The sequence below is a fragment of the Sinocyclocheilus anshuiensis genome, unplaced genomic scaffold (assembly GCF_001515605.1).
Source record: "Sinocyclocheilus anshuiensis isolate Anshui unplaced genomic scaffold, SAMN03320099.WGS_v1.1 scaffold454, whole genome shotgun sequence".
NCBI lineage: Eukaryota > Metazoa > Chordata > Actinopteri > Cypriniformes > Cyprinidae > Sinocyclocheilus > Sinocyclocheilus anshuiensis.
The window spans coordinates 1,031,904-1,049,334 of NW_015548217.1; the positions used below are offsets into that span (position 1 = coordinate 1,031,904).

General features: G+C 34.9%; 1 protein-coding gene across 1 annotated transcript in view; it reads right to left on the reverse strand.

Annotated features, from left to right (window-relative positions):
- rab26 (RAB26, member RAS oncogene family) overlaps positions 1–17,431 on the reverse strand; it is a 91,069-nt gene that overhangs the window by 24,127 nt on the left and 49,511 nt on the right. The window contains exon 5 of the mRNA XM_016440838.1: positions 12,472–12,524. Within this exon, the coding sequence (XP_016296324.1) occupies positions 12,472–12,524 (53 nt within the window). The remainder of the gene's footprint in view (positions 1–12,471; positions 12,525–17,431) is intronic.

The following is a 17,431-nucleotide window of genomic DNA, read 5'->3' on the forward strand; positions in this document are numbered from 1 at the left end:
ATCTTTAAAAAAAAATCTAAACAAAAATGGCATATTCAGATACACTGTAAGAAAAAAAACAAATAGTAGGACAACGGATTACCAGTACTTTTCCGTTTAGTTAACAGACATTTCCTCAAACCTTTAAACACAATGCAATGCATAATTCAAAACACCTGTGAGAAATAAATGCTAAAAAAAAATCCTCCACATTGATACAATACATTGGCCTGTATTTTTATGGACTTTTTTACTCTGCTCATCTTAGAGTAAAAACTTGTCAAATCCACAGGATGCCAGAATACTTGTGCATTTCAATGTGACAGTGCGGTTTTATAAATATTTGATTATTTCAGCTCTGCTGTGTGTCAGTCAAAGGATGTGTGTTCTTCAGTTGGCCAAACACTTCAAAAGGTGTCAGAAAGTGTGTCTCTTTCCTCCAGAGTCCCAAAGCCCTGCACTTCTTGACGTTTGTACTGCTGAGAAGCGCTGCTACTGGTCACAGGAATGAAACGTGAGAAAACTCAATGTACCTGTATATCATTTCAAGAGTGTTGAATCAGAATCAACATCTGCTGCTGCTGGATTTCTGCTGTCCTGTACTGTTACAAACCCAGAAATGGTGAAACTTTGGATGGTTTAGCATCCTGCTGGGAGATAAAAAATAAAAATAAATCTTAAATTGGAGGTGTACAATATAAAACAGACTCTTTTATTGCTTTCTTTGTTCTCTCTGGTGTAGCTTCAATTCTGGTTCATATGATATTTGTTGCTTTTTATCCTCTAGGCTTTTAAAACGTTTTATTTGTATTCTAAGTACATTTGTATGTTGCAGTTGGGAACGAGTGAGCCATAACAACTAGATATAACACATAAAACAGATGCAAATCAAGCAGTTTTTCCCTGGTGAGTGAGAAACACAAGAACTCTCCGGCATGAATCACTGTGATCGGACATATTTGCACAACATGGTTTTGGTTTCAGACATAAAGCCTAAATGATCAACACTATCAAAACTTTGCTGTTAAACCTGTTGCACACAATCTACTCCATGCCTTCTGTCTCTGATTGAAAGTTTAATGTTTTTTAAATCAAGTGAAAGGTCTTTTAGTGTAATTGTACAAAAGTCCTCCTTCACCTGGTGCTTCACGTGTCTCTCTGCTGTCAAATCTTTACTCATTTTTATCAAGTAAGAGTAACTTACATCATATTTCCAGATGCACACTTACTAGACTGAAGCAGCTCAGCTTTACTTGATTCTCCATCAATAATTTTTAGAGTCTCAAATCTGATCATCAGGATCTTTTGAGGAGCGTTTGTTTCCAGAAGCTTTACTTTCACTGTTCCTCAGCGGAGGAATGATCTTCACAAGCCTCCAGAACATCTCACATCTTCTGAGGAGCCTTTATTTCTTCAGCTCTCAATAAGCATTGCATTGCAATTTATTTGTTTGGATCATTTCAATCTCATCTTACTAAGGCATATTATTGGAGATATAGAATGACGAATGATATTTATATCATTTTATGTAAATATCTGAAATATTTTTATGAAGATCCCATTGATTTACATTACAAACATCAGAATTTCATCACTTTTTGGCCATATAAATATTAGGAGGCTTAATAAACTGTTCCATTTTCAGTTTTTCTGACTATTATTTCATATGTCAGGCTTTACGGGGTTAATATTGAATAAGGGAGTGAAACCTCCCCTGAAGAATGAAACATAGCAACTGTCTCTATTGATTTAGTTCTCTGTGGTTTCTCCTTAAGCTCCTCATGAAAAATGCATCGACTAACCAAAACGCCAACATTGAGCTCGGCCTGAACTGCTTTCAGGTATTTTCAGGTAACATTGTTCTGCATGAGCATGAATGTGCAAAAGAGTTCAAATCATCGACAAAGTAATGGGACCTTCCAAATATTACAAAAATGACTAACATTACCATCATCATTTGCACGCTTTATATCATATAGTATATCTTCCCCTCAGGGTTTTCATATGTGATGGCAGTGGATGAGAAGAAATAAAGTCTGGTAATGTCTTTCCATAGCTGGAAACATTAAATAAGTTTTAAAGGCAGTAACTGACTTTTTTCATTTTATCGCTGAAAATAAACCTGAAAGTTTGCAAGAGTGCAGAAAACCTCAAAAAGCATCATCGCAGTGATGATCTCTCAGGCGAAGCATTAGGTTTCCTTCGACCTCTTGCTAAAAGGGTCAGAGCACACTCACTGAAATCTGTCCTTCACAGACGTCTGCAGTGATTGTAAGAAATACAGCGGCTCGTCAAAGAGACTGGCGCCCTGCTTCATGATGAAACACGTTAAAATAATATTTGATATCAGTGGGAACTGTGTGTCATCTTTCATTTCAGCCCACTGAAAATATATCCATAGAGGAAATGAAAAGATGTAGCATGTGATCTTTGGCTGGAGGGGGTGCGAGAGTGCAAGTGCGTCTTCAAAGGGACTGTCAGCTTCAGTAATGGTCAGAAATAATGGACATAATGCAGACATACTTCATCCTCAAAGAGTCAGGCTCTTTTCCTTCCGGATGACTCCTGGATGGAGTGAAAATGGCTGAAAGGTGTTGTCTAGTAATTTCTACTACATACTATACAAAGATTTCAAAGGCTTTTTTGCATAAATGCTATAGAATAACCTTTTTTTTTTGTTCCCTAAAGAAACTTTCAGTGGATTTGTTTCTTGCAAACACGCAGCTTTTGTCTTCTCCAGATGTTAACTGATGGACTGGAGTGCTGTGGATTACTTGTGGATTATTGTGATGTTTTTATCAGCTGTTTGGACTCTCATTCTGATGGCACCCATTCACTGCAGAGCATCCATTGCTGAGACACTGATGCAATGCTACATTTCTCCAAATCTGATGAAGAAACAAACTCGTCTTGGATGGCCTGAGGGTGAGAACATTTTCAGCAAACTTCCATTCTTCCTTGAAAGGTACTTGATGGAAGGATCAATGCCAGTAAAGAACCTCCATTTCTAATAGTATCTATACCACATACTGCATGCATGAAACTACATAGAGTTTGAACCATCACACAAGTGTCTGACCACAGACTGTTCTTCATTACCCATCCTATAAAGCTCCACAAAGAGCCATTGTTTCCTGAAAAAGGCTTCTTCTGGTGCTAATGCTTCTAACCAGATCCATTTGTCATCCAAACAACCCTTGAACTTGTTTTTTAGAGTTTGCAAGGCAGTATTATGTCCCTCAGACTTTGTGGTTCTTGGGGTTTGTTCTAAACTTCTAACACTAAAGGTCTGTTCCAGTTCACATACTTCTGCTCAATTATACGCCATATGTTTTTTTTTCTTTTACTGAAAAACCTGTTTCCATGTAGTAAATGCATTCAAAGTTTCCTTTGAAAATGCTAGTAAAGTGAGCACAAGTGCATCAAGCCTTAATCATATTAATTTGCTTTGCAAGCACTGGTGTTTGCTTTAACAAATGCAAATCTAGACTGTAACCCTGAAAATTCAGACTGGATAAGCCTACGTGACCCAAGGATGTGCGTGTTTTACATATGCAAAAAGATTGAAATCTATTCATAACTACAAACTGATGAATGGCCCGCACTGAAAGTGCAATTACATGAAAACCGTGAAGCAGAAGTGGCATTGTGGCAAACATCCACTGGCCATGAAGGAGGATGAAGCTGGTCAATTAGGTGGTTTGAGCCTCAGAAGAGCACTGATGCATTGCTGTGGGTGTCTCTGTAGACAGGAGAATCACTCTTCATGGCCTCTTTAGAATAACACCAAAGACTCTCTTAAGTGAACGCTTGTCACTGAGGGTCAAGACAGCAGAAACTTTGTCCTCAGATGACTATTTCTGCATTTGCACTTGAGGAGAGGCTTGTGCTCAAACACAAATCTCAGATCTCAGAAGTACAGATCCAAAATCAATTCTAGACAAGTCTTTCTGCTGGTTCCAGCATCCACATCCACAGACTAATATGAGGGACGAGTGTCAATCTGTGTCCTAATCACTTGTGAAGTGACCAAAGCTATACCTGAGCTGCTCTAAGTGTTTGTTCTAACAGCCACAATGACAACAAACGGTGATCAGCAGGACATTTACATGTCATTTCTGCTGAGTAGACCATGACCAGACTATGATGAAATCTCATTCGACAGTCCAAAATCCTATTCCACATATTTTAAGATTTTTGAATTATGGTATTCTGTATAACAGTCTATAAACAGTCTAAATTAAATATTTAGTCATTAGCACACATCATGAATTGTAAAGACTGTTTAAAGTTACTCATGGTGCCATTTTTTTACCTCAAATGTGACCCTGGACCACAAAACCAGTCATAAGTCACAACAATTTTTTTAAATTGATGTATGGTTTGTTATGATAGGACAATATTTGGCCGAGATACATCTATTTGAAAATCTGGAATCTGAGGGTGCAAAAATTGCCACCGCATAGGGGTTTTCTCTGATTCACTTGAGCGATTCACTTGACCTGTAAACCAGCAGCTAATGATTATATAAAATGGCTCCACCAAACAATCATGAAAGCATGCTTTAATCAAAGACATTGTCGGTGATTGTGCATTCAGGTTGTGCTTCGCTACAGTTCAGGAGAAGATTGATCAAAACAATAGCAGCTTAGATTACACCCACACAATTAATCACACACAAACACACTGATAATAACCGGATCACAGTCACCGCAGAAACAAAGGCAGCCGGTGAACAGCGCAGCGGGAAACTTTCACAGAGAGCTGAAGGTTTCAATCATACGGTAGCGAGGGCAAAAATCCAATCGGGGATTGAGTGACATCCAGAGCTCAGTCGCCGCTGGTGGACTCAGAGAGAGCAAATAGAGTGAGAGACCTGAGTGTGTGAGAGAGACAGAAAACAAACCTGAAGAGGAAAAAGAGCTTGTGATATGAGAGGAAGATCACATTGTGTGAAGTGGGAGGAGGGCGAGAGGAGATGCCACTATGTTCCATTAGATATAAAGTGCTAAAAACAGACTAATAGTTTAGCTGCTGTTTGAACAGACAAAGAAAAACATTGTTCGGAAAATGCACCATTAAAGCCAGTGAATAATCGGAGGTAAATTAGTGCTCTTACGTTCTGCTGTTTATGCCCTTATAAGGCAGAACAAACTCAATGACCAACGCGACTCGCCATGAATAAATATGTATTTTGCAGGGTGATTACAATACAAGTTAATAAGCAAGAAGCCATGCGAAGCTGTGCGTTACCATGGTAAAAGAGTGTCATTAAAAACAGCATGAATCCTGTGCTCTTATAAAATTGTGGCAACTGCAATGATGAAATACACCAATGTTCAAGAAATATTTACTTATTTATTATTATTCAATGACAATGGCAATGTTAGTTTTATATATGTAGCACTATTAATCACAACAAGGGTTGACCAATGAGCTGCATAACAATACAGAAGCACTTAAACGGTACAACATAATTACTAAAATACAGTGCAATTAAACGTTAATCTCAGTGATTATATGCCTAATGAAAAAAAAAAGTTTGGCAACCTATCAAATGGCATGGCATTCTCCAAATTATTTACATTCATTTTTTTTCTTACCAAATGCCACACAAAGACAAATTAAATAAATAAATGATTAATTAATTAATTAAATGAATCCATTAATTTATGAACTTTAATTAAATCAAAATAAATACATAATAAATAGATTATAATGAATTGCTAATTAAACCGAAATAAATAAATGATACATTTGAATAAATAATGAATTTGAAATAAATAAATTATGAATTTGAGTAAAATTGAAATTAATTAATTAATTAACGGAATAAAGTTAATAGAAAAACTAATTATAATTTAGAACTAAATTGTAATAAATATATTATACATTTGAATACAACTGAAATAAACAAATCAATTATGACTTATTTAATTTAAATAAAGAATTATAAATCAATCTAAATCAATTATAATTACATTTAATAAGCAAACAAACAAATGAATTAATTAAATATTTGCAATGGCTTGAGATGGACTTTATTCAAAACTTTGAGTCTGAACTATATGCATTTATATTGGAATGCATCCATGTCTTCACACTTGAAAAAGTACATATGCTCTTGTGTGATTAATAAATCAGCACCTTCTGCCAGTCTAGACAGCGTCTCAATAGTGCGTAACAGCACAGTGAATTCAGCCAGAGATGCTGTTGAGTTTGCATGTTACGGAGTGGAAACTGTTATCGTGCTTCTTCAGTTTATGTCTGAAGCGCCAGTCTCATGAACCACAAGTCACTTGGGCAATATTTCAAACACTCTGCGGCAAAAACGACGGAGACATTCACAACACGAGAGCCAGGAGCCCAGAGAAAGAGCGAGGGAGCCAGATGAGGAAGAGACGGAGGGAGTGATGAATACCAAGTGAGCGTTATGTGACTGCAGCATGCAATCTTACGGACCACCTGCTTCAAGGCGGCACCAGAAGGCTTATAACAGTTTAGAAATACAAGACAGAACATTCAGGCAAACTGAGTGTTTCAGCAAATAGCAGACACATGCTCGCAATCTTACATATAGATCTACATGCTCAACATGTGTAGAAGCTGAAAGAAGCATTACCACTGAGCCCTGCTCACTAAACTAATCAGAATATCCAAGAAACAGCAGTTCGGTTGCAAAAAAACTGACACCTGTTTGAAATCTTGCTTTTGGTGCGAGTTCAATTCTTATTTAAATGAACTTTTTAGGTTTATGTAACGTTAATACTAGGCTGGGTCATACAGCCAAAAAAAAATTCTGTAAATATCTATATATTTATGTTAGTGATTTTTCAGTGACTCTTTATGCAGGTTATATCATCTTTGTAAGTGAGCCATTGAATCATTCATTCAGCAGATTTGTTCAAAATGCTAATTCATTCAGGATTCAATCAAGTGTTTGTATTTATGAGTCAGTAACTGAATCATTCACTTGATCGATTCGTTCATTTAGGAAGAAACTAAATGACTTCTTCATTAAGTAAATCACTGAATCATTTATTCATCAGATTTGTTCAAAATGCTGATTCCATCAGGAAGGAATCAAGTGACTGCCTTTATGAGTCAGTCATTGAATTATTTGCTCGATCAATTTGTTCAACAACACAGATTAATTCTGGAAAGAACTAAATAACTATCTTTTTGAGTCACTGAATCACTCATTCAACAGATTTATTCAAAGCGCTGATTCATTCAGGAACAAATCAAGCAATTGCATTTATGAGTTAATCGTTGAATCATTCACTTGACTGATTCATTCCAAAACACAGATTCATTCCAGAAAGAACTAAATGACTTTCTTTATGAATGAGTCATTTGTTCAACAAGATTTGTTAAAAACTTTGATTCCATCAGAAATGAATCAAGCAATTGCCTTCATGAGTTCAATGAATCATTCACTTTATTCAACACAGATTCATTCGGAGTTGTGAGTCTTCATAAGTGACTCATTGAATCATTTATTCAACAGAATTGGTCAGAACTGATTCAGGAAGGAAACCCCAATACTGTGTATTGCTCAGAGACATGTTGGATTTGTTATGGAAAATGATTTATAGAAATTGTAAATAAAACGATTATTGGAGTACATTTTACAAAAAAAAAGTATTTCAGTCATTCTTCTTCAAAATGTCATGTTTAATTTAATGTGTTACTTGTCATTTCTATATAATTATTGTTTTAATTTAATAGCAATTTCTGAGTGAAAATTGTTTCAAAGTATTCTCATTTTTCGTTTTCATTGAAGGATTGTGTGGCAGTATTTAGGCAACTTTATAACCAAACATTATTGTAATAGTCATTAATTTCATATTGCCACTTATCTGTTCACGCAAATCACCTCCACACTCTCAAATCCTTAATTTACTTATCTTTTGATTATCGATATCTCTTGGTTTAAACATTCGGCCTGATCTTATGCATGACCTACAAACCACAACAACGTTCATTATCTCACCAAACAGCAAAACAATTATGTGTAAATTACTGAAAGTGGATAAAAAATTCAAACTTTAATGACACTCCAAGGTGCCACAGGAAGAGATTTAGCCGGTGCTTATTAGTGACCATGTGGCTGATTAAAGACTCACCTAAGATGCTGATGCAACCATGTGAAATTCATTTCTCCTCCCTTAACCCAGTGTAATCCTATTTAGCACTGAATGTGTCAATTATCTGTGAGAGTAATGAAAACGATGCTGCCAGCAATAGCGCAGCACTTCAGCGCCGCATTCCAGACAGAAGCTGATGTTTATTCAGCGCGCCGCATGCCTTCACAATAAAGAGAAAACTTAATGCAATGCTGCGCTCGGCTTGAATCATGGCTGCATGACGGTACATACATCAGTGAAATTATAAAGGTTAACATATACACTACAGTTCAAAAGTTTGGGGTCCATGTATATTTAATACTTGTCTTCAGCAAGGCTGCATTAAATTAAATAAATGCTGTTCTTTTGAACTTTCTACTCATCAAAGAATCCTGAAAAATAAAATATATCAAATATTATTTCAAAACCGTTTTACTGCATTTTTCACCAAATAAATGCAGCCTTGGTGAGTAGAAGAGACTTCTTTCAAAAGCATTAAGCAATTATACCAACTTTTGAACAATAATATCATTAATTTAAGTGCATTTAGTCTTGTTTATTTTTACAACAATAATAATAATAATGATAATAATATTTATAAATAATAATATAAATTATTATTATTATTATTAATGTATTTATTGTTACTATTAAGAATAATAATAATATTTCCAACAGGATAAGAAAAATAATTTGAATAATTACATTTTTTATGGTATTTTTACCTCCCAACACAACAAAAACCCTGCAGATTTTTTGGCGGTGTGACGTGAAGGCTTTGGCTTTCCGTATCTCAGGCTTTTGTTCCTGGTTCGTCACAGTGATTAGCATTCATTTACGCTAATTAACCTGAGCAGCAGAGTTGAGGCTTGAGTGCCTCTGTGCAAATGAACAGGTGCTGCGTTACACACACACACACACACTCATAAAGTCCCTTATGGTTATGAGTCTGACAGCAGACAAAGCTTCTTGAGATGCAAATGCATGTGGGCGTGAGCCGCAACCTTTGGTCTGAGGAACAGCACATGTGAACATCTGATATTTGTTTGTTTTTCACACGTTTATGTGTCTGTGAACACATAAGAGAGAGAAATGTGTGTGGGAGTGTGAGGGGGTTGTGTGTTTACATGTTCACATATTAATAAGGATCTTTAAAAGCCCGGGGTGAGATCTGTCACCCTGCGTCACGGCTAATGGTTATAAATGGTGCAATACTTCATGATGTATTAATAACTGGGCCCACAGCTGTAAACCTGCAGGACAGATGGCCTCAATACCTCTCTTTGATGCTCAAGTCATTAAACTCACATCTCATTTCCAAATCATTAGCCCAAAACTTTGTCCCCCTCGTTCTCGCTCTAAATTCATTGCACATCTGCGAGAGTCCATGTGTTTTGATCACTGTCTAATAAACACACATACAGTACAGATGCACAACAAACATGTAGTTGAAAGTGTGGTTAAAGTCTGGCCTTTTCTTACACTCTAAAAAATGCTGGGTTAAATATAACCCAGTTCTGGCTTAAAAAGGGACAAACCCAGCTACTGGGTCAAAACAACCCAACCGCTGGGTTTGTCACTTTTTAACCCAGCATTTTTTTAGAGTGTACATACCTGGCAGGGTTTAGGCAGCCTAAATGACAGAAAATTTTTTTGCTTAAAAATTAAATATGCATGGATGAATTGCTCACAATAAGATCAATATGAATTCAGAACACAGATTAACCCAAAACAGAAATGCAGACTAGATCTATCTATCTATCTACACATTTATCCATATACATACACTCTAAAAAATGCTGGGTTATTTTTTTTAACCCAAATGCTGGGTTCAGCCCGTTGGGTCATTTTATTGGGTTACTTTTAATATTTTTTTACCCAGGTGCTGGGTAGTTTTTCTGTAACTAAGTTGCTGGGTCGTTTTTAACGCTGGGTTATTTTTTTCTACCCAACCGCTGGGTTGAGCCTGTCTCTGATGAAACAACGCAGCTGCTGAGTTACAGTCAGAGTACGGGCTTATTGATTTGGTGCACTTCTTCAGCAAAATAAGGGTTTGTATACATTTTATTTCATTTATAAAGTCTTTACTGTGCTGTAAATTATATTATTTTACACAACACAACACAAGGACGAGAGTCGTTTTGCGCTGGAAATGCCTTTTGCCTTACATAACATAAATGGATTGTATTTGTAATAATACTGAGCTTAAGATAATTTAAATATGATAATAAAATATGTTCTCTAATCTCAGTACTGTTTGTTTATGGGCAGGTTTTGGAGTCAGTCACGCTATCTCTCTGCTACGAGTGAAACGCAAGGCCACGGTCTAAAGTTTGCAGTTCCCTCGCAAACAGCAGCCCTTCACCGGCTCAGATTTCGGCGACACACCGGCACGAGAATTAGCACTATTTCAGTAAAAAGTGATTACAGAGAATGGTTGAATACACTTAAATTAAAATGGCACTTTTAAATATTACATTTTTTATTTCTAAAATGCATGTTGAACGAGTTTAAATATATGTAATATTGTAAACTATTCTGTATTCACCCAAATAAATTCAATTTGTAAAATATATTTTGTCCATGTGTTCTTGCTTAATAATAAATGTTCATCTTTTGATTATTGCTGTTGCCTCTAGTAATTCTGTGTGATTTTTTACATTTCCAGACCATTTTTAAGGCAGCAATATAATAATTTTTAAACAACATTTTTATATTTTTTTCAATAATTTTTAAAAATATTTTTCAATACATTTTTAAACAATAGTTGACTTAAATAAAACAACCCAGCATGTGTTCTGTCCAATATTTACCCAGCGCTGGGTTGCCAGCAGTGTTGGGCAAGTTACTCTGAAAATGTCATTAAATTACTTTGTGAACTGCAAGAAAAAAATCTGAATTGCGAGCTAAAAATTGCAATTACTTTTTTTTTTTTCATTTCATAGCAATAACAAAACAAACCCTGAATGGTAAACTCAGAATTGCAAGAAAGATAGAATTCTTAATTAATGTCTCGCAATTACTTTTTTTTTTTTCATTTCATAGCAATAACAAAACAAACCCTGAATGGTAAACTCAGAATTGCAAGAAAGATAGAATTCTTAATTAATGTCTCGCAATTACTTTTTTTTTCTATAATGTATTGTAAAAAGTACTATAGAAATACATTTTACTTGATATTAAAGTCATCACAAAATGCCATTCACAACCATAATCTGACGTATTTTTAAACACAATAGAAGTAAGAAAAAAATGTAGGGCAAAACTTTTATTTTATCCATCGAGAATTTATTCTTCAAAACTGAGTCAGATAACTGGAGGAGAGGGGATGAAAAAATAAGTGCGATTCATGACATCAGCCTAAAAGGAAAATCATTTCAGATGCTGAGCAAGATATGCCATTTTCATAAAAGTATTTCATATTTGAGTAACATGGATTAATAAAAAAATCCGAAAAAAGATCAGGAACGTGCATTATAAATACTAATAAATAGGGTCTGATTTCTTGGTGTAAAGGCTAAATAAGATTCTCAAAAGAATTTAGTTATGCTGTAACCTGTGTTGATTTTATCATGACTTTATAATAAAACAGGATTTTCATTGGTCTTTTGAAGCAAGTTTAAGAAACAATGCCAAAACAAACAAACAATGTAACTAGTCAGATTAAATTCATGAACAAATAACTCTTATGAGCCAGCTCTTAATAAGTGAATCAACAACATCCAGCCTGACCTTCACTAAGCAAATGACTCGTGATTCAGTTTGAAACACAGCCCTGTATAATTTACAGCGTTAGTTGAGAGAGAATGATTTATGTGTAAACAAAAACTGACATTATAACAAAAATATGCACAAATTAATCAAAACTGAGTCCAACTGAAATTCCAATCAAATCAAAAGTTAACTGTGAATTTGAATCAAATGAAATCCATTAAATCTGTATTGATTCTCTTATCTTATTGCGATGAAATGTTTGCAATCACATAGTAACGTACACAAGCCGCTGCAAAGATGCAGCGCAAATTATATTGCACTCCAGCAACCCACGGTTATGCATTTCTCATGCATAATTACAGAGAAAATATGCAAGTAATTACAGGATATTTATGTATACTCCTAAAGATAAAATGGAAATGGAAAATGGTTATGAAAAACTAAATTACGCCTGCTTTTGGGGCAAGAAACCTTGACTCAGTCTTTAGGGAAACATTAAAATGCAGGAAAATTGCTGTTTAAGATAAACAAAATATCTTTTGCACTCAATAAAAGAGGACATTCACAGGTTTATTATTACAAAGAAACTCTTAAAATGAAATTGCGATATCAAAAGGGGTATTGAGCTCTAAATGCACACGAGCCTTACCTGTATGTTGTCAAAAGAAGCTTTATTTGTCACATCGTAGAGCAGCAAAAGAGCTGAAAAGACAGACAAGACATTAATCACGTATATGAAAAACCTCAACATCAACTCAGACATCGGTTGTTTCTAAACACAAAAAGTCCTTTTGCACTCTGTAAAATATTTTATTACTGGAAGAGAAAGCAGTATAAAGTTAGTGGATGAGTCCTCTGGCTTTACAAGCATGTAATCTGAAGCACTCCAGCCGCTCGCACCGTGTGATGTGTTTATGGATTCAGTCCTATATTTGGGGTTTGGGGGAGATGAAGGTCCGTGAAGGGCAAACATTAAAGGATAATTACCATCTCTGGTACGAGGGAAGTGGCACAGACGGAGGAACAAACAACGTCTGGCTGTGCATTCTGTCTCTCACACACACACACACACACTCACCATTATTCAGAATGGAGAAGAGACGGTCTGAATGGAGATTGTTTTATCAGCTCTTAACAGCTAGAGTTTGCATGCAAGACGCTTTTAATTCAATCTTAGTTTTTTTTGTAAGACAATGCAGTGCTAAATTCTTTCAAAGCGACTTTTCCTAAAGTCCATGCGAGTCCTGCGTTCACTGCGTTGAGTGACAGGAGCCGAGCGGAGGACTGATGGGAAGCGACAGCAGCGTGTCGGGGTCCCTACGATCACAGCCTCCTGCGCCTGTGCGTCTGAACCAACGAGACAGCGATTCAGCTGTGCAGATGGAAATAATTGACAGTTTGTTTGCGAGCATCTCAAAAGCCAGGTGTTCTCCATTTACAATGTCTGAACAAATATATGTGAGGGGGAATTTTCAATAAAGCAGAAACACAAACCGCTGTAACCTTGAAACAGTTTCTGCTCGTGGGAGTGAGATTGTGCATCAGAGACTGTAGACGCTGACAGGTTGCATGCGCTCGTGAAAGACATTCAGAGAATCTTTTACACAACATGGTTCAATTGAAAAGAACGGACTAACTGATTTAATTAAAGCTTTTAAGTTGCAACATTATTTTGATGAGTTCTGTTAAACATTGCTTTTGTTCCTCTTTTTGTCCAACCCGATCTCATGAAAGTGCGTATAAATAGTACGCCAAATAAAAACAAAAACTAGTGGTATTGATACGCAAAAATTGACTTTGGCGTGTATATGCTACGCAATGGGTAGGATTAGGGTTGTTGGGTAGATGCGTATCATATGCATTTGAAAACTGCGTATTATATGCACGCCAAAGACAATTTTTGCGTCAAAAAGTCAAATGGCCAAAGTTTGAGTCTGACAAAATAGAATGGGTTTTTGACTAAAATGTTTGACTTTGACCTGGAAGTTGGTGTGAAGTTTTGAGAGTTTTGTGTTTACAGTTGTGAGTTGTGTGTTAGTAATCAAGAAAAACTGTAATACCAACATTTTCTGATATGTTAAAGTTTTTTGGTTATTACTGACCATGAGTGCACTAATGTCGATGACAGGTAATATCTTTCTTGTTTGTTACATTTACATGCTAAATAAGTTAGATTCAGCATGTGCCATCCTAGCCCATTCATTTGAACTGAAATAGATTCCAGGGCCACCACTGAATTATGTTGAAATTAATTGTAACAAATTAATTTTATTGAGTAATCAACTTTAAAATGTTGTTCATTCCTCAAAATTTTTAGTTGCTATCATTCAGTGTAATTTGTTAATTGAACATATTTTCATTAGAAGAGGTCATAACTCCAAAAGACTGATCCAAACTGTTGCATTAATTCTTTTTGTTAAGCAAAACTTTAGTTTTAGAGTGTGGCATGTACAGATTTCTGAACTCCAGAAACTTCCTTCACTCGTCTCACAGCGGGAGAAACAGAGAAATCATCCCCCTGCAGCTTCACAAAACGCCTGCATTTTAATTCTGCAATGCTCATTATTCATAGTATTCAGCTGTGTATATGGAGAAGTTGAGAGTATTTTACATAAACCTGTGAAGCAGTTTTAATTGCACGAAGTGCATTTTCAATGCAACTAAACAAGGAGAAAGAGAAAGAGCTGTAAAAATTTACTGTTACACAGGTCATGTTTCAGTCATCACACTCCACATGTGTAATGTATATTGCGCATTTTGATGTATTGCATTGCATGTTTCTTCAATTATAGAGCCCTGTGGACTTTATTTAGAAAATAAATTATCTTAAAATGCTCTAATTTATTTAATCAGCCTAAAATCTAAGAAAAATCCCTAAAAACAAGACCCAGTGTACTGTTAATATTAAGGAATTTTCAGTATTTTTTTTATTTTTATTAATTTATTTATTTATTTATTTTACACAGGTTTTACCCGTATTGTGAATTATGCATTGAATTTTGTTGTGTTTTAGGGTTAAAAGAAGTGTCTGTAAATTTAACAGAAAAGGTACTGGTCATTTTCTGACTTTATGACATTTATATATATTTATATGCATAACAAAAGTCAGGAAGTCAGAAAATGACCAGTCAGAACATTATTTTCAAATGCTTTTGTGAAAATAAAACGAACTTTGAAAATAAAATGAATGAAATTATTATTATGATAATCTAAACAAAGAGTGAAATTAAACATAAACCATTTCAATATTTGTGTAAAAATGTTTTAAATTAATTTTAACAAATTAAATGTCCCACAGTCATTTATACCTTTTGCCTCTAATAAAAACATTTTATCAATAGATAGTTAATTGTTTCTCAAGAAGACCGCCTGTGGTGAAGAGCCTGTGGTTAAATTTCAGATGAAAAATATCCAAATGTCACTATTGTTGTGATTTTGTGTCATTTCCGATCAAGCCATAAACTCCTATGAAATTAACATTATAGCAAGACAAATTAGTTTACCATTTTATTCCAAAGATGCCATTTCCATCACAGATACACATAACTTGAGATGTGTTGAAAATGTCCAAAAGTAGCAATTCAATGACTCAAACATGTCTATGTTGTCTCAAATCCTCACTAGATTTTGAAACAGCCATAATTTTGTTCTTAAGAAGCTTGAATGTTTTGTCACCTGCTACGTCACTAATTAAGCAGGCAGAAATATCAACCGCTTCATGTCTCCATATACAGTAAGATGTGACGTCTTCTCTTCCCCATATGTCAGTATAGCATATGCAAAAGCTGGAACAAAAGATGTAAAATGCTGCTTTGAATGCATATTGGCCCGAATAAACAATCAAACTGGAGCAAAGGAACAAAGACTCGTCACAAAGTGCCTTTTCAGAGCCCAGTTAGACTGACACATGTGAGTGGCACTTCAATAATGACTGCAATTAACAATAATCATGTCAAAACCATTTCTGAAGCCCATTATTATCTTGCTCTCAAAACCTTGCCCAAAAATACTATCATTTATTATTGACCCAGAAAGGTAGAGAGAGAAAGTAGATGAGAGAGAAATTGAGGTAGAGAGAGAGAGAGAGAGAGAGACACTCAACCAAAACTACCCACAAACCACTGCACCTTTAGTTCTGAAAGACATTTCATCATTCACATTACCTTTGCATTTGGTTATAAAGTGGTTGAAAATCAAATTAGGTAAATAAGGCAGAGCGTTCAATCAATACAGACAGCTCACACATTCAACTGAATAAAGCTCATACATCATTAATTTCATCTGAATGGCTTTGAAAGCTTCTCTGAAGAGCGTGCGTCCTTTTCCCTTCACGTTGTGTTTGTTTTATCTGATGAGCAGTAGATGATGAATATGCTACAGATCTGCTGATAAAAGAGAGCTGAGGGATCATCATTTCTCATTTGCAGTGTATGACTGACATATGTCAAATGTTTCAAACTGTTCACTTTCCTTCTAAATCTGGAAACCTATCAAGGTACAAAACGATGCCTGTTTTTTAGGTCAACCCACCCAATTCTCACTACCATAAATCTGATGATGATTTTATTGAGAGGTTTGTTTGTTTGTTTGTTTTTTAATAGACAACAAAGAAAAATAAACAAGAGACAAAGAAAGCACAATGAAAGCAGTAAATTAATTTAGGAAATAAATTATAAATTATTATATAACAGTTTAACAATTAATAAATGTTTCTGAATTAAAGACATCTTTCAATGCTTACATGCATACATAAATATTTGTTTTGTTTTTTAATTTCCATGAACAAAAATAATGGTGGTTTCAGACCAGGCTTGGAAAAACATTCCACCAAAATGAATAAAAATGGCCAAATATCCAAAATCTGAGATCTTTGCTGAGCAATGATTATTTGTGAGTAATCGCGTTCCAAAATAAAAGTTTTTGTGTACATGATATATGTGTGTGTACTGTGTATATTTATTATGTATATGTAAATACACACACATGCATATATATATTTAAGAAAAATATATTTATATATTAAATATACTTATATGCGACCCTGGAGCACAAAAGCAGTCTTAAGTCGCTGGGGTATATTTGTAGCAATAGCCAACAATACATTGTATGGGTCAAAATTATCGATTTTTCTTTTATGCCAAAAATCATTAGGATATTAAGTAAAGATCATGTTCCATGAAGATATTTTGTAAATTTCCAACCGTAAATATATCAAAACTTCATTTTTGATTAGTAATATGCATTGCTAAGAACTTCATTTGGACAACTTTAAAGATGATTTTCTCAATATTTCGATTTTTTTTGCACCCTCAGATTCCAGATTTTCAAATAGTTGTATCTCAGCCAAATATCTCAGTCCTATCCTAACAAAACATACATCAATGGAAAGATTATTTATTCAGCTTTCAGATGATTTATCAATCTCAATTTGGAAAAATTGACACTCAAGACTGGTTTTGTGGTCCAGGGTCACATATATAATATAAATTATATGAATATAAATATACACATGTAAATGCATGTACATATTTTCTAAATATATACTGTTTGTGTGTGTCTTTATATATACATAATAAATATACACAGTACACACACATATATTACATAAA